The 24,490-nt window shown below is 44.7% G+C and overlaps 1 protein-coding gene across 1 annotated transcript in view; it reads left to right on the forward strand.

Annotated features, from left to right (window-relative positions):
• ANOS1 (anosmin 1) overlaps window positions 1–24,490 on the forward strand; it is a 322,949-nt gene that overhangs the window by 259,832 nt on the left and 38,627 nt on the right. The window contains exons 7-9 of the mRNA XM_027771540.1: window positions 4,267–4,396; window positions 16,387–16,592; window positions 21,619–21,763. Of these exons, the coding sequence (XP_027627341.1) occupies window positions 4,267–4,396; window positions 16,387–16,592; window positions 21,619–21,763 (481 nt within the window). The remainder of the gene's footprint in view (window positions 1–4,266; window positions 4,397–16,386; window positions 16,593–21,618; window positions 21,764–24,490) is intronic.

Raw genomic sequence — 24,490 nt, forward strand, 5'->3', positions numbered from 1 at the left:
TTTTTTATTTGATTATTATTTAATTTATTTAATTTTATTATTATTTTTTAATTTCCTGTAACATCTGTGCACTCTCTGGAGAGAGAGAGAAAGTGAGAAAGAAAGCCGTCAGGTCCAGGACTCAAACCACAGGTGGCCATGTGGGAGTCCAGCACCTTAACGAGCACGCCACCTGCTGACTTCAGACTTCAAATCCTTTTAGCTTCTGAGGTGGTGTCCACCTGGGCATTTCAAATTTACTTGCTCGCTTTGTCAAAAAAAATAATAACCCAATGTAGAAATAATGGCATGTCCGCTGATGAGAAGATGAGCTCAATATTTGTAAATGGGTCCATCTGAACCTTGGGTAGTGGCTTGATCCACTCAAAGCACACATGGAACAGAGAGAACTTGATAACTGGATGATTCACACTTACGTTCTCTACGAACTCCGTTTCCCTTCAGCTAAAGTCAAAACCATCTTGCGGGGAACCAGCAGTTAGCATAATGGCTATGTCGCTGGACTACCACATAGTCGACCGTGGTTCGTGTCCCGGACCCGGTGGCTTAAAACTTACGCCGGGCGCGTGTGTGTGCGTGCCCAAGATCCCGAGAGGAGAATGGAGGAGAAGGGATTGCGGCGTGACCATCCCCCCTGGGGGGTGATTTCTCGCTTTCTGTCTCTATGTCTCTCTCTGTCTGTCTGGCGAGTGCACGCGCCCTACAGTGAAAATCTCTCCAAAAAAAAAAAACCATCTTGCGTAAGGGCAATGCTACAGCGTTAGGAGTGATCAATCTGAAATTTGATAATCCAAATGACTTTGGTTTCTCCTACGTAAGCCTTCATTCCACCCAAGGAAGCCAGGGCCATGGAGTCAGAGTTACATCACAAAGGGCCTGCTGGGAAGGAGCCAACAGCTCATAAATCTTCCCTAAGTACTTTCTTTTTCATCTGAGTCAACTGAAAAATGGATATTCCACCTAGCTGGCAACACTCCCTGGGGTTTATCTTAACAGTGCTTCCTCTTCCTCTGTCTCATTGATGAGGAAAGCAAAATATTTTCTTTCTTTTTAAGAACTGTTAAATGGACTACCAGCTGCAAGGGGGTGGGGGTGGGGGGATCCTGCATGGCTACAGAAGAAGTTCTCAATGCCAAAACACTTCATGCTTTTCAACAATTAAAATGCCTTCTCCCCCGTGTATGTCTTGTAGGGAACAAATGTCACCCAAAGTTAATCAAATCATTTTTCCAAGGAGTAGATTCCCAAGTTGTTTTTTTTGTTTGTTTGTTTTTTCCAGTAAATATAAAATAAAATTCAGCATTCAGCTATGGGAAGAATGTGGTTCTTTCCTCTATAACAGTATCTCCAAGCCAATAGACACTACAATAATGGGTCGATCACAAAAGTAGGAAGCTTAAATTTTAAGAGATAAAAATTTTGTTCTTTTTGAGAGGTTTTTCACTATAGGGCGCGTGCGCTCGCCAGACAGACAGAGAGAGACAGAGACAGAAAGTGAGAAATCACCCCCCGGGGGGTATGGCCACACCGCAATCCCTTCTCCTCCATTCTCCTCTCGGGATCTTGGGCACGCATGCACACGCGCCTGGTGTGGGTTTTAAGCCCCTGGTTCCGGGACGCGAATTGCGGTCGACTACATCCAGCGACATAGCCATTATGCTAACTGCTGGTTCCCGAGATTAAAAAAATTTTTTCTATGTAAAGTAAATGTTTGTGGAAAAATGTAAAAATAAATAAGTGAAAGAGGAAAAAAAAATTTAAACTAGGAAAAAAGAAATACCTGGACAAACAAATGTAGTAATTCTGTATGTTGTAAAAAATAATTTGCTCCAATACAACATAAAGCCACTCAGAGTACAGCCTAAAATTCCATGTGATGCAAATGGCAGATTCATTTGTAAATTTTCCAAACTATTTTAAGACTGAGGCAAGCAGGTGCTGCTGAGATAGTCTCTTTCATCCTCTCTTTTACTGGGAAGAGGAAAGTTCGTAGTTTGTTGTTATTACTGTTATTAACGTCACAGGTAATAATTCCCGTCTTTGTCTTCTAAGTGCTGTGGGTATCACAATTACTTTAAGCTTTGAAAATTCCCAGTGTGGTGGTTAAGGTGCTGGATTCTCAAATGGCCAACCACCATTCGAGTCCCGGACATGGAGGCTCGAAAATCAAGCTGGGCCCGTGTGCACGCATGCCCAAAATCCTGAGAGGAAACTGGAGGAGAAGGGCTTGCAGTGTGGCCACCCCCGAGGGAGGTGACTTGTCACTTTCCCTCCCACTGTCTCTCTTAGGTGAGTGCACATTTCAGTAAAGCAAAAATCTTAAAAAAACAAACAAACAAAAAAGCATAGCTAAAAGGAAATGGTAAAGTCATTTCGTGTTGTCTCAAAGTCTGCCCAATCAGGTAAAAAAAAAGTCACATTGAAGAGTTCCTATTCTTCTTTTGATCTCAGAAATGCTTCGCTCCTTTGAGAAGCTGATGAAAATGCCACAGTCCTTTTCAGCAGGTATTAGAAACTGAGGTCTGACCGCTTCAAAAGCAATCCTGCTTCCTTCCCGGTCAGTTTCCTTTTCAGAGCGGAGCTGATGTCACCGCGAGGCACAGGGGAGGGCATAGACGTTAATGCCTTGGAATTCAGGGCAAAGATTTCCAGATGTACCAATGAAAGCAACACCTAGAACATTGCTGAAAGCAGATAGAGACCTTTGAAGTGTTCTGATATATATATTTTTTTAAGAGAGAATTTTGCTATAGGGCATGTGCACTTGCCAGAGAAAGAAACACAGAGTCAGAAAGCAAGAAATAACCCCTCAGGGGGATGGCCACGCTACAGTCCCTTCTCCTCTCAGGATCTTGGGCATGCATGCACATGTGCCTGGCGTGAGTTTCAAGCCTCCGGGTCTGGGACTTGAACCACAGTACTATGTGGGAGTTCAGTGGCGTAACCATCACGCCATCTACTGGTCCTGATATCTTGAGACTGTAGTAGAAGAGACCACAAAGCCGATATAGATATAGATATAGATATAGATATAGATATAGATATAGATATAGATATAGATATAGATATAGAGATCAATCAATCATCTTTTATATATAAAGCCTAAGGACCTTCTGCAGTGTCTTGTTTATTCTTTAGGCATTTTATTGAACAAAGACTAATAAATCTCACCCTTTATGACCAAGACTGGTTCCTCACAGATATTACATAATTTATTTTAAAAGATCATATTAGACACATATGTACAGACACACACACACAGGGGAAAGGAGGATGTTGGGGTTTATTCCCAGAAATCATTAGTATTAAGTATGTGGGTGGTCATCCTAAATTCTAGAATAAGATCGGAATGTCAAAGAGGTGTTTTCTTCCTGTAATCTCCACATGACTTCACTTTCTTGTCTAAAATACAATGATTACATCCATCTATATTTTTTATTGGCTCAATCCCTCAAACGCTATGTTTAGTCACCAGATTTAAAAATAGTTCAAGCATTGTTCTGTCTATATATATTTTTCAATTTCCAGAGGGCGTGTGCTCTCTCTAGAGAGAGACTGAGAAACAGAGTAGGAGAGGGAGGACACCCTTCCCAATGGGATGTGTTCATGCCACCATCCCTTCTCCTCCATTTCTCCACCCTGTCAGGATTTCGGCTTGCACACGCATACACCTGGTGTGTTTTTCAAGCTATGGGCATCGGGACTTAAACCTTTAGTCATGTGGGGTCAGGTTGCCTTGATCAGCAAGGCTTTGGGGCCATGCCAAACCAAGCCATGGTCATAAGATCTTGACTTCAGAGGTGTTTGACTCATTGGGCTGAGATAGCAAAAGTTCTTTGTTTTCCGATAGCTTCTTCTCATAACTGGGCGTGATAAGTCACATGTGTCCGGGGGAAAGCCAAGGGTGACTTGCACTGGCCAATCAACGTACTTTTTCTTTTTTTGAAAGAGATTTTTCTATAGGGCACGTGCATTCACCAGAGAGACAGAGAGACAGAAAGTGAAAAATCCCCCCTCAGCAGGGATGGCCATGCCGCAATCCCTTCTCCTCCAGTATCCTCTTGGGATCTTGGGCACACATGCACACGCACCCAGTGTGAGTTTTAAGCTGCCAGGTCTGGGACTCGAACCATGGTTGACTACATGGGAGTCTAGCAACACAGTCATTATAGTACCTGCTGGTCCTGAGATGAGTGCATTTTTAAAGACAGATGTGTCAGAATAACAACTGACATGTTCCCTGTGCTCTATGACACATCCCCTCAGACCACAGACGAGCGTGTTCAACTGACTGACATACGACCCAGCAGGTGGTATCAGTTCCGAGTGGCCGCTGTCAACGTGCATGGGACCCGAGGCTTCACTGCCCCCAGCAAGCACTTCTGCTCTTCCAAAGGTCAGTCTTCCTTTACCTGCCGGGGAGGCTGGAAACCGGCCTTTCCCCGGGCACATGTGGTGGGCAGATTCATTGTCTTCATGTTCGTATCTATGACTGGCCAACAGGTGGCTTTGCAAACCTCAGAGAACGGGGCCGGATGTGTTGGAAGGTACCACATACATTTATGGTTAAGGACACCATTCGACTTTCACCTTCAACATGTCACAGAAGATACTAGAATGGGGTTTTCTACTGTTTGAAGTATGTGTGGAGGAGTTTCCATGGTCAACGTCTGTTGATTTTTTTTTTTTTGAGAGGTTTTTGCTATAGGGAGCATGCGCTCACCAGACAGACACAGAGAGAGAGAAAGCAGGAAATCACCCCCCGGGGGGATGGCCACGCTGCAATCCCTTCTCCTCTCGGGATCTTGGGCACACATGCACACTCACCCGGCATGAGTTTAAGCCACCGGGTCCGGGACTCGAACCGCGGTTGACTATGTGGGCGTCCAGCGAAATAGCCATTACGCTAACTGCTGGTCCCTCTGTTGATTGTTTTATAAAGAATTATTTATTTAATTTTATTTATTATTATTATCAATTTGCTACACGGCATATGTGCTTACCAGAGAGAGAGAAAAAAAAAACCGAGCTGCCAGGTCCAGGACTCAAACTCGGGTCGACCACGTGGAACTCCAGCGTGTTAACTACCACGTCACCTGCTGGCCTCAACATTTGTTGAGTTTTGCTTCAAGATATTCTGAATCAAGCCATCATCCCATTCATTTTTGGAGAGAAAGACTGAGTCTTACCTGTGTTATACCATCTAGTCTTTCTTGAAACAATTCCTCAATGGAGTGTGAAGTTAACTGTTACTTTTGTCTCATAACATCCAGAATTTCAACCCCTCCTGAGTCGGTTGATGGCTGCTGCAATTCTGTTCACTTCCTATTCCCTTGCTACTTTAAAACCTCTGGAACAAGATGAATACTGTGTTCCATTTTTGGTTAGTCTGTGACAGTCGAAGGACTTAACTAGAGCAGAGCTGAACAGTATCTTTGGGGTTATTTCTCCCATCCTGAGAGCTCTTTCTAAATGCATTAGACATCTGCATGACTAATGACCAAGATCTGGCTTCCTACGTATAAATTAGTCATGTGGTTAACGTGTAATCAGGAGTGACCGTCTTACGTGGTCGCTAATTCCCGTTTACTTTAGACAAATGCGCTGTGATCTTAATGAGTAATGTATAAGAAGACTTAGAAGTATCAGTCATATGGCTCTCCGCTGGGAGACCCAGCTGCTGTAAGCTGCGTTTCTGGGCATGACTGAGACAATGTATATGCCTCTGTCTGTCCGTTTCCTGATTCGTCATATGGCAACTCCTCCCTCTGCGTAACCGCAGGTCTCCAGGAGAAAACGTGCAGTGAAAATAATGTAACTGTATGGATTCGATGACAGTCTATGTTGTGGGTCTTTTAAAAAGAAAGTTTCAAGAGAAAGGTATTTCCTTTTTCTTTTTTTTTCAAAAAGGGAAAGGTGTGGGTGTTTGCTTTCTGTTTTGCAGGGAGGCACTGCTAGTAAGCAAGCAAGCTAGCTGTAAGGTGGAAATGGAAATAAAGACATGATCTTCAGACTGTCTCCAGCTGTCCCGATGATTTAGAAAGACAAGGGAAATGAATAATTAACTGCGGGGTTAAGGTGGGCAGGGGTCACCTTGAGTCTCATGGCCCCAGTGTGATTCAGATGCGCTGTGGTCGCCACGAGTTAGCATCTGTTCAGCTGCCGGCCTGAGCTGCTGCTGCTCTCAGCGAGGCTGCAGATGCAGACATCAGACAGAAGCGGCTCTCGGCCTCTGGAGGCACATGTGGAATGGCTGTAAGAGCCGGCCTACCTCCTGTCCCGTGCAAGCAGGGAAGATGCCTCTGCTGCCATGATTGTCCGCAGAGCGCTGTCTCCATCCGGGCCTGAGGACCTGGGCAGACGCCTCGTGAGTGCTGAGTCACAGTGGGAAGGCCATCCTGTCTCATCACTGCCCGGCTGAGCCAACACCACAGCCTGGAATCAGAGATGCAGCCCCAAATATACATGGGCTTTTATGAAATGAAAAGCCCCATGAGGGGGGACAAAAAGTTTAGGACCAGCAGATGGCATAGGGGGCATTAGGTTTGCGCTGCTGGGCTCCCATGTCCTTGACCGTGGTTCGATTCCCAGACCCAGAGACTTAAACTCACGCCGGGTGTATATGCGTGTGTGCTCAAGATCCTAAGAGACTGGAGGGGATGGGATTGTGCCATGGCTATCTCCCCTGGGAGGTGATTTCTTGCTTTCTCTCTCTCTGTCTCTCTGTCTCCCCAGCAAGCATACATGCTCTTTAACAAACATCTAAAAAAAAAAAAAGTTCATTTATTTATTTTGTGCGAGGGAAAGACGGCCTCTGGAGGCACATGTGGAATGGCTGTAAGAGCCGGCCTACCTCCTGTCCCGTGCAAGCAGGGAAGATGCCTCTGCTGCCATGATTGTCCGCAGAGCGCTGTCTCCATCCGGGCCTGAGGACCTGGGCAGACGCCTCGTGAGTGCTGAGTCACAGTGGGAAGGCCATCCTGTCTCATCACTGCCCGGCTGAGCCAACACCACAGCCTGGAATCAGAGATGCAGCCCCAAATATACATGGGCTTTTATGAAATGAAAAGCCCCATGAGGGGGGACAAAAAGTTTAGGACCAGCAGATGGCATAGGGGGCATTAGGTTTGCGCTGCTGGGCTCCCATGTCCTTGACCGTGGTTCGATTCCCAGACCCAGAGACTTAAACTCACGCCGGGTGTATATGCGTGTGTGCTCAAGATCCTAAGAGACTGGAGGGGATGGGATTGTGCCATGGCTATCTCCCCTGGGAGGTGATTTCTTGCTTTCTCTCTCTCTGTCTCTCTGTCTCCCCAGCAAGCATACATGCTCTTTAACAAACATCTAAAAAAAAAAAAAGTTCATTTATTTATTTTGTGCATGAAGACAGAGAGAGAGAGACAGAGACAGACCAGCAAAAAGTCCTTCCATACTGTGATCCGCTCCTGGCCTCAGTCAGCCCGGATCATAGGCACCTGCATTTCTGCCCAGTGTACACAGGGAGACCTCGTGACACAAATATGGGACATTTCCATGTGGCTTCCGCCTGGCGGAACACTGCCTCACCATGACACCATTGTGGCCAGAGAGATGTTTGCTATAGGGCACGTGCACTCGCCAGAGAGACAGAAAGTGAGAAATCACTCCCGAGGGGGGACGGCCACGCCACCGTCCCTTCTCCTGCGGTCTCCTCTTGGGATTTTGGGCACACACGCACAGGCAGCTGGCGTGAGTTTAAGTGGCCGGGTTGGGGACCGGAATCGCAGTCGACTATGTGCGAGTCCAGCAGAGTAACCATCATGCCGTCAGCTGGTCCCCATTCCTCTTTATGTAACAAAGATGTGTTGAGCAGGTACTGCTGGCCCTAAACTTTTTAAACATTCTTTATTCTTTAAAATTTTTTATTGCTAGAGGACCAGAGACAGAAAGAGAATGACTCCTCGATGCAGCATGCTCACACCACAATAATGTTTTCTCTATTTCTCCATCTTGTGCATGCGTATGCACACACGGGTATACGTTTCAAGCCACCAGGGCTCAGGGTCCTGGGATCTGAACTGCTGTTGGCCTTGTGGGACCCAGTTCTCTGTGCACAGGGCTTAACACTACACTATGGGGCCGGCCCTAGAACATCTGAAGGACTGCAATGTTCCAAAAATATTACTAAATACTCTGAGTCCCCTGACATTTGGGGCCAACGTAATTACTGGACACAGGCTTGCCTTTCTAGGCTCAATTTCCAGTACTCTCCTTCTAGCATTAGTCAGATTATATGTGATTGACTGCCTCTTAGAAAAAGAAAATCACTCAAAGCTAACCAACAGAGTGAGTGAACAGCTAGAGTCAGGTTGAAGAACTAGAAAACAGAAAAGGACCTCACCTTTCACTTACTCTTTACAGTAAATCCGTGCTTACCCTTTTCTTGATAATATTAATATTTATTGAATTGACAAAAAAAAAAAAAGAAAGAAAAGCACATATAAAGGGAGATTCAAAAAGTCTGTGAAAAATGGAATTAAAGGATGAGTTTATTTTGGTGCAGAAACAAAATCCAGGCATCGTTTTTTCATTATACATATATGTCTGTGTGTGTGTGTATTTTTTGTGAACTTTTTGACAGTCTCTTACACTGCATACTTAGTATTAGAAATACACATTGCTGGGACCAGCAGTTGGCGTACTGGCTATGTCGCTGGACTCCCATGTAGTAGCCTGCAGTTTGAGTCCCGGACTCAGTGGCTTAAACTCACGCCGAGCGCGTGTGCGTGCGTGCCCAAGATCCCGAGAGGAGAATGGAGGGGAAGGGATTGCGGCGTGGCCATCCCCCCTGGGAGATGATTTCTCGCTTTCTGTCTTTCTGTCTCTCTCTGTCTTTCTGGCTAGCACATGCGCCCTTTAGCAAAAACCTCTCTAAAGAAAAAAAGAAAGAAAAAGAAAGAAAGGAAGAAAGGAAGGAAGGAAGGAAGGAAGAAAGGAAGGAAGGAAGGAAGGAAGGAAGGAAGGAAGGAAGGAAGGAAGGAAGGGATACACCCTGCCAAGTGGCTACTACCTATTCCATGGTATTATTTGCAAGCTCAGTCAGTTTGGGGAATGAAGTGCTTGTGACTACCCAGACTATGTGTCTATCTCAAGATGCATAGTAAGAGGACGAGTTTCAATTTCATCCATCATATAAGGAAAATCAGGAAACTTTTTACTACATGTCGCCTAGAACAGGCAAATGTTTGTCGGGACGTTTAAGATTAACGTCAGGCCAGACGTGAAGCCTGGTGGTTAAGAGAAGCCGGATCCCGCATGGCAGACCTCAGTGTGAATCCTGCTCCCGGTGGATTTAAAAATTTACCAGGCACATGGAGAAAGGGAGGAGAAGGGATTGCAGCAGGACCACACACCCTATGGGGGTGCTTGTTCCTCTCCCTCTCTCGCCGTCTCCCTCTGGCAAACACACACAGCTCTTCTTACCACTTCTGCCAACTTAAAACAAAAAAATGAGTCAATATCATTTTGCCATTACAAAAGCACACACTTGAAAGAGATCTTACAAGAAAAAAAATCCAATTGTTTTGTAATTAACCTAATCTAATATATATATATATATTTTTTTTTTTTTGAGAGATTTTTGCTATAAGGTGTGTGTACGTGCCAGAAAGACAGAGAGACAGAGAGAGACAGAAAGCAAGAAATCACCCCCTAGGGGGGAATGGCCAGGCCACAATCCTTTCTCCTCCATTCTCCTCTCGGGATCTTGGGCACGCACACACACGCACCCGGTGTGAGTTTAAGCCACCGGGTCCGGGACTCAAATCGCGGTCCACTACATGGGAGTCCAGCGACATAGCCATGATGCCAGCTGTTGGTCTCTAATCTACTCCCTTTTAATTCTCTTGACTTCTCTGCACATCTGCAGTGTAGTAGACACCTTTCTAGCCCTGCTTCCTCACGGGTGCAGGATTCTTTATAAAGGAAACAGAAGCAGATTGCATTGCTTTCCTGGCACACAAGTGTGACACTGAACGTGATAACAGGCTTCCAGGCCAGAGGGTCAGTAAAACCAGACCAGATGCCGCTGGTGGTAGTAAAGTGATGGTGGCTTCACGGGGACCAATGACTTGCTGTGCTCTTCCACAGCTGTGCTGTGTGTGCCATTTGCAGTGGGCAAGGCTTAGCCCTCGGTATGTGTGAGATGTACTGACTAGTTGGAAAGATGCCTTTGCTGGAGCTTCTGCAGGTTTTCAAGGACCTAGGAGTTGTGTATCTAGATACTGTGGCTGAGGTTATTATTATTACTACTGAAAGAGGAAGGAAAATGAGCCCAACTGCTAAGCCTGGGGAAAAAAAGACATTTAAAATCATTAGAATCAAGCCTCTCTTTAATTGCACATGTTGGGCTCTGATCACTTCATTCCTTTTTAAATGAACTGTGCTTGATCACAGTCACACGCCTGAAGAGGTGTCCCTGGGGTGCATTTCACGGAGACGTCCAAGCTATGGACAGCAAAGGATAAAAAAACTCAACATTCGCTTTTGTAAAGTACGTGAGGGGGTTATTCAACAATGTTCACGTGACATGCTTCTCATGAAAAGATGCCGGATGGATTTAAAAAAAATTGTGGGGACCAGCATTTGACATAATGGCTAGGTTGCTGGACTCCCATGTAGTTTACCGCGGTTCGAGTCCCGGACCCTATGGCTTAAACTCACGCTGGGCACATGTGCATGCATGCCCAGGATCTCAAGAGGGGAATGGAGGAGAAGGAATTGTGGAGTGGCCATCCACCCTGGGGGGTGATTTCTTGCTTTCTGTCTCTCTGTCTTTCTGGCAAGTGTAGAAATTGTCTTTCTGCCCTATAGCAGAAACCTCTCCAAAAAAAAAAAAAAAAGTGTACCAAAATAAACTTGTATTTTAATTCCATTTTTTCCCCACAAACTTTTGAAGCCCCTTCTTCTACCATTCCTGCATGCTATTTATAATGGCTACTCTCTTTCAGCCTCGCATAGGACTTAGCTGTTCTTTCACACGCGGGGATGGGTTCTATATCTGACAAATAGCACTGTCTGCAAACCTAGAAGCGTCTGCCTCTCAAAACGTGACAGGCTTTCTCCTGGGACCGGCAGAAGTGGTCCTTTCCCATGAGACTTCATGTCAGTGCAATAACAGACCTGCATTTCTCCAAGGGTGATAAGTGATTTTATTAGTCGCGTTACCCACGGTGGGTTCAAAGCCATTCCATTGTGTCCAACTTGCGTGCCTGTTTGTTTGTGTCCCTTGGGGCCTTAACCACAAAAGGTTAAGTGATAAAACCTGAAATCCGTCTTTCTGAAAGCCACATGTTCCACCACACATGATCGCCAGTAAAAGGAGCGATTGCTCTGCATGGCTGACGTCGGGCGTATGTGCTGGGTATTCGATCCATTTTGCACTGCTGATCATGCAGACTGTGGATAAGTACAAGGAGCTAACATGAGAGGTCTTCAGGAAGTTCATGAGAAATGCATGTTATGAAGACAAAAAGGTTCTAGGTGGGGAGTCAAATGAAAGGGGAAGAGGCGAGACAGTGGGACATGCTCTTCCTTGAGACTCACAGGGAGGAGTTGGGAAACCACTGGTCCCGCGATGGAGGGTCTTTTCTCTCCCTACGCTCTGAAACTGACATACCACCTTACAAACTGAGGCTAACGTCTAGGAGAAGCTTGGGAGTCATTCATTCATTCACTCAGCAGATGTTTACTGAGCACCTACTCTGTGCTAGGTGCTTTTCTGCACTCCGGAATTTACAAAAATGAAGCAAACCAAAACATGACCCCCCTCGTGGAAGTTTCATGATCATGCGTGGCAGCAGACAGCCACTATATAGAATTTGCTGTAAGTCGGCAGAGAGGAAGGGCTTTGGAGGTCAGTGGAGCAGGGGAAAAATCACGGAAGAGGGACAGGAGAAAAGAGCTTGTACCTATTGTCAATAGGATGACATCCGGTAGACCTGACGTAGTTAGGGGTCAGCCATGGGCTCATTTGGGGGAAAGCGTCTAGGTGGAAAAGCCTCAGTAGCTTCATGGGTTTTTGTTTTTCTTTTTCTAAGAAACAGCATAGAAACCAGAATGCCTGGGACAAAAGAAAACAGGTGGGGATGGAAGGAAAGGAGCTTGGGGAGGTCAATGTATAGTGGACCTGTCAGACATTCAGGAGAATTCTTAGACTTTAAATTAAGATGGAGGCCACCAGGAACTTCTGAATAGAAGAGGAACATCTCATGGTTTATATAAACATATATCTATAGATATATCTATAGATACAGATATAAATAATTTTTAAGAGGGTCATTTTTTTTCTATAGGGTGCATACACTTGCCAGAGAAAGTGAGAAATCACCCCTGGAGGGATGGTCACACCACAGTCCCTTCTCCTCCACTCTCTTCCTGAGATTTTGGGCATGCACACACACGTGCCTGGCATGAGCTTTGAGTCGCCAGGTCTGGGAGGAGAACTGTGGTAGGCCATGTGGGAGCCCAGCAGCTAAACCACTATGCCACCACTGGTCCCCCATGGTTTCTACTTTTAGGACTCATGCATGCTGGAATATTCACTTTGTAAGCTAAATAACGTGACAGAATGTATCAAAGAAAATGAAATTAAAAAAATAATTTAAAAAAACAAACTAAAGAATCACCGTGGCTGCTTGGGGGTCCAGACGATGACACAGTGATTAAATGTGAGGCTCTGAGAGGCTGATACTCATGGGAGGATTCCGATTCACATCCGGAGGTTTTCTTGTAAACACCATGCACGTGTATGCCCGTAATCTGGGACTGGCAGAGGCCATAGGTGGGTTGTGGAACTTTGTGAGGGTGCTACCTCTCTGTCTCTTTCTCTGTGTCTCATTCATGGAAGAAATGGATAGACAATTTAAAAAGGAAAAACAAAAGCATCATCAGATTATTGTTAGGAGGCATCGCTGGAAACAGGAAGTCGACTTAGGAGGCCTTTGCTGTCGTCAGGGAGAGATGGTGGTGGCTTGGATGTAGACACTGGGAGTTATTTAAAGTGATCCAGTTCTGAACAGATTTTGCAGCTAACGCTAGTATGATTTGCTCAAGGATGTGAGTAGGAAAAAAATGCATGACTTGGGGATCAGCAGTTGGCGTAATGGCTATGTCGCTAGACTCCCATGTAGTCAGCTGCGGTTTGAGGCCCGGACACGGCGGCTTAAACTCATGCGGGGCGCGTGTGCGTGCGTGCCCAAGATCCCGAGAGGAGAATGGAGGAGAATGGAGGAGAAGGGATTGCGGCATGGCCATCCCCCCTGGGGGGTGATTTCTCGCTTTCTGTCTCTTTGTCTCTCTCTGTCTGTCTGATGAGCGCACGTGCCCTATAGCAAAAACCGCTCAAAAAAAAAAAAAAAAAGCATGACATGAACATCGGGGCTAGAGGAACCAAAAGAAGGACTTCCAGTTACAGAGCTGGTGGTATCTGTGGTCGTGTGTGTATTTGGTGTCTGCGTGCTTGTGGTGGCAGTGGTGGGGATCAAGATTGTGGCTCTGGGCCCCAATTTTCAGTTGCCTCTGAGACCCCGTGAAGAGGACTGGAAGATATTTAGATTTCTGGATAGTTGAGTTTGAGCTCAGGGGCAAGGTCTATGTTGAAGACACCCATTCAGATGTCTTCAGCACAGAGGTGCTTGTGAAAGCTGGGACAGTGGACGCTATCCGAGAGAGTGTGTAGACGACAAGAGAAGAGGCCCCTGAGGTCACATGCTGGGATCCCTCCTGCTGAGAGATGATGAGCTATGAAGGAGCTATGGCGTGGTGAGGACGGCTGAGGAGTGGCTTCCGGTAAGACTGAGGAAAATCCGGCAGACACTGCTGTCCTGAGAGTCAAGGGAAACATGTTCCAAAGAGGAGGGAGGGGTCAGTGGCGTCGACATTGAGGACGAGAGACAGACTCCTAGGGAGCAGCACTGAGCCCACTAACGAGGAAGGCCGTGCCTCTCGTGTTCACACCGGCAGGGTCGGCACAGCCTCCTGACACAGAGCACAGCCATGCTGAGACCTCGCATGCTGTTACCCTGTACGGCACTTTTCCATAGGGCGGGCGACGCTACGACCCGGGGAGTACTTCTCAATGTCAGACCCACACATCATCTCCCTCCAAACTTCCAGATTCCCTGGGTGTCCTACATTTTATACAGATATGTGCCATATTATTCTATAGTACCAGAGTACATATTACATATCTTATAACTAATTATGTTAGTACATAGAACATATTTATAATACGTAGTTACATAACTATATAAACATATTATAAAGTATTGTATATCAATATAGTATACATTATATATATTGCATGTCATTATGTTTTTATATAGCATATTTATACTATATAATAATATAAATGTTATGTTACACTATATAATATGTCTATATGGTATAATGATATATTATATAAAATAATATACATATATAACTTATATATTTATAGTATATAAAACATATAAATATATAATTTATATGTATTTATACTTATATTTTTTTCCCCTTGATCCCACTGACTAAAGGAACAATTCCAATCCGAGTCGGGGGCACCCCCAGAATTTTCCCAATATTGGTTGTTGGAGAACTGCTAGATGAAGAGTATCATGTCATAGCTTGGATTAACCTGCTTACCTGAAAAACAACTATGAAATTTTCTTATTTAATTAAGTCAACTAATTAATTTTTAGAGAGAGTTTTTTTTTTTGCTATAGGGCACATGCACATGCCAGAGCGGCAGAGAGAGACAGAGAGCAAGAAATCACCCCCCAGGGGGCATGGCCATGCCGCGATCCCTTCTCCTCCATTCTCTTCTCAGGATCTTGGGCACATATACACACGTGCCCAGGATGAGCCTTTTTAAGCCGCTGGGTTCAGGACTTGAACTGTGGTCAACTCCATGGGAGCCCAAGTATTGTAATGTAAGCTTTACACCATCCGCTGGTCCCAATGAGTTTCTTTTAAAAATCCATTTTATTGTGTATAGCTGAGGTTGTGGAAAACACCCGGGTAGTAAAATAGCCACTATGGTGTAACAGATGAACGTATCCATCACCTCACAGTCACTTTTTTTCTGATGAGAGCAGCTCAGCGCTACTTGTGTAACCCAAACCCTACGATATTAACGTTAGTCACCCTGTCGAACAGCAGTCGTGTTTTCTTTTGAAGCGACTAATCTAACTGAACTTCCAGGCATTATATATCACAGAGAAAAGCATGAGAACATATTAAATAATTCATGTTTGCATCATTCCAAAACCATAAGTGATTTGGAGAGCAAAACCATGGCTAACCCCCCCCCCCCCCCCCCCCCCCCCCCCCACACAGGTCTACCTCTGCTTGGCCTTGAGTCTGTATTTAGATCAAGTGAGATAGACCTTCCTTGCACGCAAACGGTGTTCTGATTGGAATTATTGACCGAGTTTTCCTGTGGAAGGGTCTTTCTTGAAACAAAAGCATCTGTAAATCTACAGTTGCTTAATTTGTGCAGAAAATAAAGCTCTCCAGTTTTACTCCAACTTATCTTCTTTGTACGTGTGTTTTAAATGGAGATTTGTAGGGGGCTAATAGCAGTAGCTAAGCTGTCTTGACAGCTGAGAAGGTTCTGGCTTATGACACTAGCCAGTCACGGTAAAATTACAAAAATGAATGCCGTCTGGAAGTCCTCCCATTTAGAATGTGGCTAAAAATGGTATACCATTTATTCTTATTTATTATTTTTTTTCTTATCTCTCTCTCTACGGGGGCCACTAAATGATGAAAAGATGCGTTGTGAATTGCTCTCTCTTCCTCTTTGGGGTTTTCAGGTGTTGTTCTACTTTGCTTACCTATTGAAGGTCAATTCACCTACTTTCAGTTGTCCTGTGTTTTACAGAAATGTCCCAAGCCAGCTAGGTTACAGTGACATAAAAATGTGTACAAAAATCTGCCTGGTTACAAATAGGGATCGACACATTCATATCATTATTTTGTAGACCGCATTTGAGTTGGAGGCTTAACCAGCGGATCTTACTCAAGGCTTATTTTTAGTTTTTCTTTCTTAAAGAATGATTTATTTAATGTATCCATGCATTTATTTTATTTTGACCAGAGAAAGACAGACACAGCGAGGCAGAGAAAGTGAGAAAGCAAGCTACCAGGTCCAGGACTCAAACCATGGTGGTTGGCCCTGTGAGAGTGTCCAGCCCCTTAACCACCACACCCCACCTGCTGGTCCCTATTCTTAGTTTTTTTTCTAGCTATGAAAAGCAATGTGTGCTTCAGGGTCGCCCGTGTTGTCATCAGTGTACAGAGATACTGGTTTCGCTGTCGTCTTTCGGTAGTGGAGTCCGATGCCTTGTCTCTGTCCTGGGATTCCAGATCCGTCAGCCCCGCCAGCGCCAGTGAACCTCCGCCTTGCCAACTCCACCGTGCACAGCGATGGCACGGTAACCGTCACTCTCGTGTGGGACCTCCCCGAGGAGCCAGACCTCCCCGTGCACCACTACAAAGCCTTCTGGAGCTGGACGGTCAGCAGCAAGTCACTTGTCCCCACCAAAAAGAAGCGGAGAAAGACTACAGATGGGGTAAGTGGGAAGGAGGAGGAGCTGCCTGTCCTCATTGGGGGTTGGGAGGTTGCCCTCAAGGCCACCAGCTGAAAAGTGCCACCGCTCCACGAAAGAGGACCTGGATGAAGGCAGGGTTCCTACACCTTTCTTATTGAGTGGGGAAGGGCAGAGATGATGGGCACATGCCTACATTCTATTGTGACATTTACACGGGAAGGGAGAACAGTGCTATTTATTGGATCAGGTCATCAGGAACGTCACGACATGTTTTTCAATGCAAACTACATCATGATTTCCCAACTACCCAATAGTTTGTTGGGCTACTTTAATCCAAATGGCAGTCACAACTCCAGAAATCAAAGGAACAAATTCAAATCAAATGTCAAATATCGCCATCTTACCTGCCTAGCTAAAGAAAGAGGTAAAACACAAAATGTCCTTTATTTTCACATTTTTCATTTTTGATGTGTTTTACTTTTACTATTGCTCTCTCATTTTTTTTTTAACAGAGATTTTTGCTTGCGCTCGCCAGAGAGACAGAGCAAGAAATTGCCCCCCATGGGGTTGGCCATACTGTAATCCTTTCTCCTCCGTTCTCCTCTCGGGATTTTGGGCATGCACGCACATGCGTCCGGTATGAGTTTTAAGCCCCTGGGTCTAGGACTCGGGCTGCTGTCACTGGGAGTCCAGTGACATAACCATTATGCCATCTGCTGGTCCCACTATCATTTTTAAAAAAGAATTACTTATTTATCATCATTTCTTTAAATTTGCTATGAGATATATGCATCCACCAGAGAGACGCAGAAGAAGAGAGAGAGAGAGAGAGAGAGAAAGCAAGCCACCAGTTCTTGGACATGAACCGTAGTTGGCCATGTGGGACTCTAGCACCTGAACCATCACACCACCTGCTGCTGGTCCTTTACCACCTCTTTTTAAAGGAAATCCTTGTAAATTAAAGAGCAGATGTTGATGCTTTCTTGTGGCAAGGTATTTCCAGCTGTAGTCTAATCAGTGCACAATCCACAGCTTAGAAAGTTCACACACGAGGGCTGACCATAGTATAGAGGCTAAGAGAGCTGGGTGTCCCATGGCTGACTGTGGTTTGAATCCTGGCCTCAGCGACTTGAGAAGCAAACAGTGACTCATGTGAGCATGCCCCAAATCCCGACAGGATGGAGAAATGGAGAAGGAACAGCAGTGTGACCACGCCCTGTTGTGGGATGCCTTCTCCCTCCCCATCTGTCAGTCTCTCTGGTGAGCCTGTATGCCCTTTAGTCATTAAAAAAAATGAAGAAAGGGGGGGCTGGCAGGTGGCATGGTGGTTAGGGTGCTGGACTCCCACATGGTCGACTGTGGTTCAAGTCCCAGACCTAGCGACTTGCTTTCTCACTTTCTCTCTCTCTCTGTCTTAATCCAGTCAAATGAAAAGGTAAATAATTATTTTTTAAAGAAACGAAGAAAGCAAAAGAAACTGCATGTTTGACAATATGTTTTCCTCATTGGTTAAAAGAAATTGGAGCGTTTCACCTCCAGATGCTAAGAAATAAAATCTTCACCACTCTTTTCTGAGATGAGATTTCTGTGACAGTGAACACCTTGCATCATAAGAAAGGCTGGGTACATAAAAAGAGCCGCTTGGCTTCTTTTTAGAATATGTTCCTTTATCTTGCTATTGTTAGATTTTTATAGACACTCCCCCCAATTTATAAAGTTGAATTTCATAGCCAAATCAATATGTAAGATGGCTTTACAAAAGACAACAAGGCATTTCTTTCCGCTCTAACAATTTGTGTATCTGTGCTGTTTAGAATTAGAACACAGGTCTCCAAAAGTCCTAATCATTTAGCTGTTCAACTACTTTCACTGTATATTTTTTTTAGGGGGGTATTTTTGCTATAGGGTGAGTGCACCACCAGAGAGACAGAAAGCGAGAAATCACCCTCCGGGGGATAGCCACACCACGATCCCTTCTCCTCCATTCTCCTCTCAGGATCTTGGGCACGCACGCACACACACCAGGCATGAGTTTAAGCCACTGAGTCCGGGACTCGAACCATGGTTGACTACATGGGAGTCCAGCGACGTAGCCATTACGCCAACTGTTGGTCACCTCACCTGGCATGAGTTTTAAGCCACCAGGTCCGGGACTTGAACTGAGGTCGTCTTCGTGGGAGTCCAGCACCGTAACCCTTATGCCATCTGCTGATCTCTCTTCATTGTATTTTTAAGAAATCTCCCATAAGTTCTACCTTCCATGTTGAAGGACTCGGTCACAGTGATAACTGGGAGTTTATGCTTATCTCGCAGGAGGAGCTAAGAGAGCTGGCGGTGGAGAATCACAAGGCTCTTGAGCAAAATGTGAAATGAGGGAATACAGCTAAGGCCTTGCTGTCCCCAGCCCTCTGCCTAGCATATGCCACTAACAGCCAGGCAGTGTCGAGGAGAAAGGAGGGAGATGCTGCAGGGACATCTGTTTTGTATCATGTATCAATTTTATAAATAAAACACAAAGTAAATTTTAATATAATTACTAATAAGCCCAAAGTAGCCTACATCACTGGGTCCCTACTTCACCAATGACTTCACTTTGGGATCCAAGCGAGACAAACAATATGTGGCATGAATCATGACAGTTCTCAGTACTAATGTTTGACCCATGAGAGGTTAGGGCTTAAAACCAGAAAAACACAAAAGAAAATGAGCACAGTATTTTCTTCTTGGAGATCAATAGTTTCCTATTTCTTAAAGACACTATCGTAATAGTCTAAGTAATGAAAAGGAATGGGGATTGTCAACGAAATGCTTTTTTTCTGGAGTTTTTTTTGCCTTAGGGAATGTGCAGAGGTACCACAATCCCTTCTCCTCCATTCTTCTCCCGGGATTTTGGGCACACATGCACACGTGCCCGGCATGGGTTTCAACCCACCAGGTCTGGAACTTGAACTGTAGTCGCCCGTGTGGAAGTCCAGCAATGTAAAAGCTACACCGTCTGCTGGCCCCAAGGAAATGCTTTTCAAAAGTAAATTTTATTGTACTTGCTTGTAAATAATCATTTAGCGAGCATGATATGCAATCACACAGGAAACTCTAACGAAAATCCCTTAAATCCCACAATCAGCTATTGCCTCTCTACTGATAATTGAGGTTTGTTTTCAGGGAGACAGCATGGTTCCCATGGGCATTTCGGAACCGTATCTGCTCACTGTCAATTCATGAATGACTTCACTATATGCTCCAGAGTTTGAGGGGCTAATTAATAGGAATTAGCCTTCTTGCATCTGATCAGCTCTGGAAGGCTGGTAGGAAGAGAAATAGGGAATTGGGAATTTATGCAGACATGCTAGGGATTACAAGAGGGAAATGCCCATGGTGGGGCATGGAGGGTTTCAGTGGCCATGCCTGCTGCTGGGTGTTAGCTGAGTAAAGCAGCCACAGCCCAGACTCCGACATGAAGTATTTCCCTTCTGAAAGTGCGGACTTCTCAGCCTTCCAGAGCTGGGCAGATGGAAGAAGGCTGAGTTCTGCTCATTCATCCCTCAAAAGCCTAAACATATAATGAAGTCATCCATTAATTAATGGTGAGTGTGATTCTCTCCAGGCTGGGATGCCCCGAGACAACCATGTCCTCTCCTTGAAAACAAATCTCACAGGATCCTAAATTAGCATCAGACTGCCAGTAGGTGATGGTGGGATTTAAGCAAGAGACTTACTGGGTCATCAGGGAAGTCACGGCACATTTTTGCAGTGGAAAACATTAGAAAAATACGTTAGGACATTTTCAATGACCTCATCCTTCTGTGAGTCACTGCTGGGTGGTTTCAGACAACAATGCCCTGCATACATAAAACTGCAATATTCTCCACTGGGAAGAACATAATACTACTCCCTGCTGTTTGGTGGTGTGTTCATAACGGACACATTTTTTTTGTTGTTGTTCATAGATGTTCATGCTGCCACTGACCATTGATAGACAAACATTCTTTCTTTGAAGAATTATTTATTTAATATTATTATTACCACTAAAAAAATTGTTATAGGGCATATGTACTCACAAGAGAGAGAGAGAGAGAGAGAGAGAGAGAGAGAGAGAGAGAGAGAGAGAGAGAGAGAAAGAGAAAAAAAAAACCACCACGTGTGGGACGGACTCAAACTGTGGTCAGCATCAGCCATGTGACTCAAACCCTGGCCAGCCATGTGGTAGTCCAGCACCTTAACCACCATGCCACCTGCTGCCCCAACAAGTATTCTTTTGGATATCAGCACATGCAGTTTTTTATATCACCTGTATTATATTTTGAAGAGTGTTTCTGGATTCTAGACAACAATCTCACTTCTCTTAATTACAAATCCTTGGAAGGGAATTTATACTTTTTACAAGTGTATAGTAAGTCATGGACAAAAACCTAGATTCAAAGCGGTGAGACTGTTTCAGTCGATTCCTCGGTTTCCTTACATAGGTCGCATGCTCCTTAGACTTCCGACAATTCCTATTTGGTCTGAAACTTTTGGAAAAATCATACCATTTTGACCTGATTCACTTTTGTACCATTACAAATGGACAGTTTGGCGAGCTATTGATATTTATGATAACGATGGCAGAAACATCTTAAAGGATTCAGTCAGGTTGATTTTTCTTACAGCTTTTCATGCAAACTTACAGCAGACTTATTACAAATACCAAAGAAATACAATTAATGCCGATTCATAATGTTTTCCAGGTGTCTATCCACCTCAACCTCTGTTAACTATTATAAACAGCTCTCTCTTGTGCAAGAAGGAAGGGGGGGTCACAATGACTTTTTTTCCATGCTCCCGAGAGGATCCAGTGATGAGATGGGGCAGATTATTTTCAAAGTGTGTCTGGCCTTCCTATGAAATTCACTTTAGTCACAGTAGAACTGGACCTGTAAAGGTGTTAGAAAATTAAAGACGTTCCTAAGACACAAGTTGTTCGCTTCCTGGTGATCTGCATGGTTTTGCAATAGAGACAGGGAGCCTGGGATGCGCGTGGCGGAGTCAGGTATATTCTGTTTGCATGTAGTTTCAGAATTCCGTGACGCTGGAGAGGCTACAGCCAGACTGTGACTATACCGTGGAACTGCAGGCCATCACGTACTGGGGACAGACACGCCTCAAGAGCGCCAAAGTGTCCCTTCATTTCACATCCACGCACGTGGCCAATAACAGTAAGTAAACTGACCATGTTTCTGAAGCTGAATGTGACCCAGCAGGCTCCTTATCAAATCAAGGCATGACAGAGGGAGGGCCAGCTTTGCATTGGGGTTTATGACTAGTAAGTCTTCTTACCGATACACATAGACTTGTGGTCGTTGAACTGTGATATGCAAAATTCTTTTACTTTGGAATTCCTTCTCATAATTTTGAGATATCGTATGTGTGATATTGTGGTGTCGTCAAGGAAATTTAACAAGAAAACTTCCCATGTCTCCTTTTAGCAGTTTCGTTATTTTTATACCTGCATTATTACAGGTCCTCCTTGTTTGGTTTGTTTGTTTGTTTGTTTGTTTGTTTGTTTTGAGAGGTTTTTGCTATAGGACGCGTGCACTCACCAGACAGACAGACAGAAAGCGAGAAATCACCCCACCAGGGGGGGATGGCCACGCCACAATCCCTTCTTCTCCATTCTCCTCTCAGGATCTTGGGCACGCATGCACACGCGCCCGCCATGAATTTAAGCCACCAGGTCCGGGACTCAAACCGTGGTCGACTACGTGGGAGTCCAGTGACATAGCCATTATGCTAACTGCTGGTCCCAAGTCCTCCTTGTTTTTAAGGATCACACATGCAGTAAAGCTGTTACAAACTGTTGCTTTCCTCCAAAAAATGGAGCATGCCTGGTTTGAGGTTTTTTTTTTTTCTCTTTTTTTGTTATTACATGTATTATATCGTGGCCACAATTACTGCTCGAAAGACCAGCCAGGACACCACTGAGTGAAGTTACAAAGTCATTCCCTTACTGGTTTCTTGGGTGAAGTTACAAAGTCATTCCCTCATTGGTTTCTTGGGCGAAGTTACAAAATCATTCCCTCATTGGTTTCTTGCTTCCCTGTGTTTCTAAACTACTGTTTCCCCCGAACTGAGCAAAACAAGAGCAGCATCTCCACATGACAATCATCTCTGAGCTGGGGAATCAATACTTGGTGTTGCTGGCTTTGTTCAGAAGCTGACACTGGTCAGAGCTGCCTTGCACAGGCGCCTGGCCAGGTTTTTGGGAACTAGAGCAGATGGAAAGAACACGAGGGAGAAAGGTCCTTGCCTCAGGGTCTGCAGTCATGGTGGTCCGTGAGGCTCGCAGAACCCCCCCTCACCCTGCCTGCCTTCCTATGGCATGGGTCACAACCAGAAAAGGAAGAAAAACGTGTTCAAAGCTTGCTTGAACTGAGGAAAGCCAACGCCGGCCCTGCAGGTTTAGATGCAGTGATGGCTCATCATTATTTAGCACCTGGGAAAAAGGTAGGCTGTCCATGAGTGCATTTGTTCCAAATGAGGCTTCCATGAAAGCTCTAGACACAGAGCTTCCTGCACGTTCTGGAAACAGTTTCTTTGGAGAGTCAATGGATTTCGAACGATCTATTTTTATGTGTCGATCTGGATACACTCTAATGTTTACTGAAATATTTCTCATGTGTTTAGTCACCGCTTTAGTTCTTTAATCCAGCCATCCATCCGTTCCTCACTTTGAAATGATTTGCCTATGAATAATGACATGAGTGTCTCATGTCGGGAATGCTAACACCATATAATTGCATACATCGATGAGGTGGTCGAAAAAGTCATGACATCTTTGTTCTGTTTTCCTACGCCCAAATGCATCATGACTTTTCCAACAACCCAGTATATACATCCATTATGCAATACGTACACACACGTATACATATTCAGTATATGCCATATGCATTGTATAGTCCATCGTACTCATCATTTCCCATAAATACTGTGTGCACGCAAGAATGAAGACACTGAAAAGCTTTGTGGTGGGGGTTGGACAGTGCTGCGGTGGTACAATGCAGTGTTCTGCGAGGCTGACCCTCTGACAAGGTTCCAGGTTTGTGTCCAGAGACCTCCCTGAGTGTGCCAGGCATGCTGGTGCTCATGGTCTGGGGATGGCTGAAGATGCGGGTGGATTGGGGCATCAAGACCTTGTCGGACGTGCTCTCTCTCTCTCTCCCATTTGCTCACTCGGGGAAGAAATAAATTAATTTGAAAAAGAGTTGGTGCAAGGATAGAATTAAATTACAAGTTTCTTTGGGTGCAGAGAATACTGAAATCCATGTAGTTTTTTCATAATATGCGTTGTTCATAGTGTTTGAAGGCCCTTTCTATGTGCGTATACATGTACGCGTACCTGTGAACACGCATGCACATGTACACAAATACATGCATGTGATCACAATCATATCGTCATAAACATAGAGATCCGTATGTACATACATTACTCCCAGGACTTGTAATTCAGTTTCTCCCTGAAAAATTTCTGATTTTGAGTTTGGGAGATAATATATAAAATAATGATTCAGCAGTCTGTGCATTCCATACAGAGCTGTAGGGAACAGTGGAAGTAGAAATAATAATAAAGAGGGCTGGACGGTGGCACAGTGGTAAAACATGACACTCTGTGAGGTCATCCCACATGGGAGGGTTCCCGGTTCAAGTCCAGACACCTCCCTGAGGACCCTATGCACACATGTACCCTGGGGCCGGCTGAAGCTGGGTGTGGTTTATAGTGGGAGGATTTTATCGGGAGTGCCTGTTTCTCTGTCACTAATGGGAAGAAATAAACTTTTTTTCTAAAAAGCCAGAGTTTTTTAAAGGATTTTTAAAATTTAATTCCAGTTTTTACTATTATTATTATTATTATCATTATTATTACTTTGACCATAGAGAGACAGGGA

This window comes from Tupaia chinensis, unplaced genomic scaffold (genome assembly GCF_000334495.1).
Source record: "Tupaia chinensis unplaced genomic scaffold, TupChi_1.0 Scaffold000222_1, whole genome shotgun sequence".
Taxonomy (NCBI): Eukaryota; Metazoa; Chordata; class Mammalia; order Scandentia; family Tupaiidae; genus Tupaia; species Tupaia belangeri.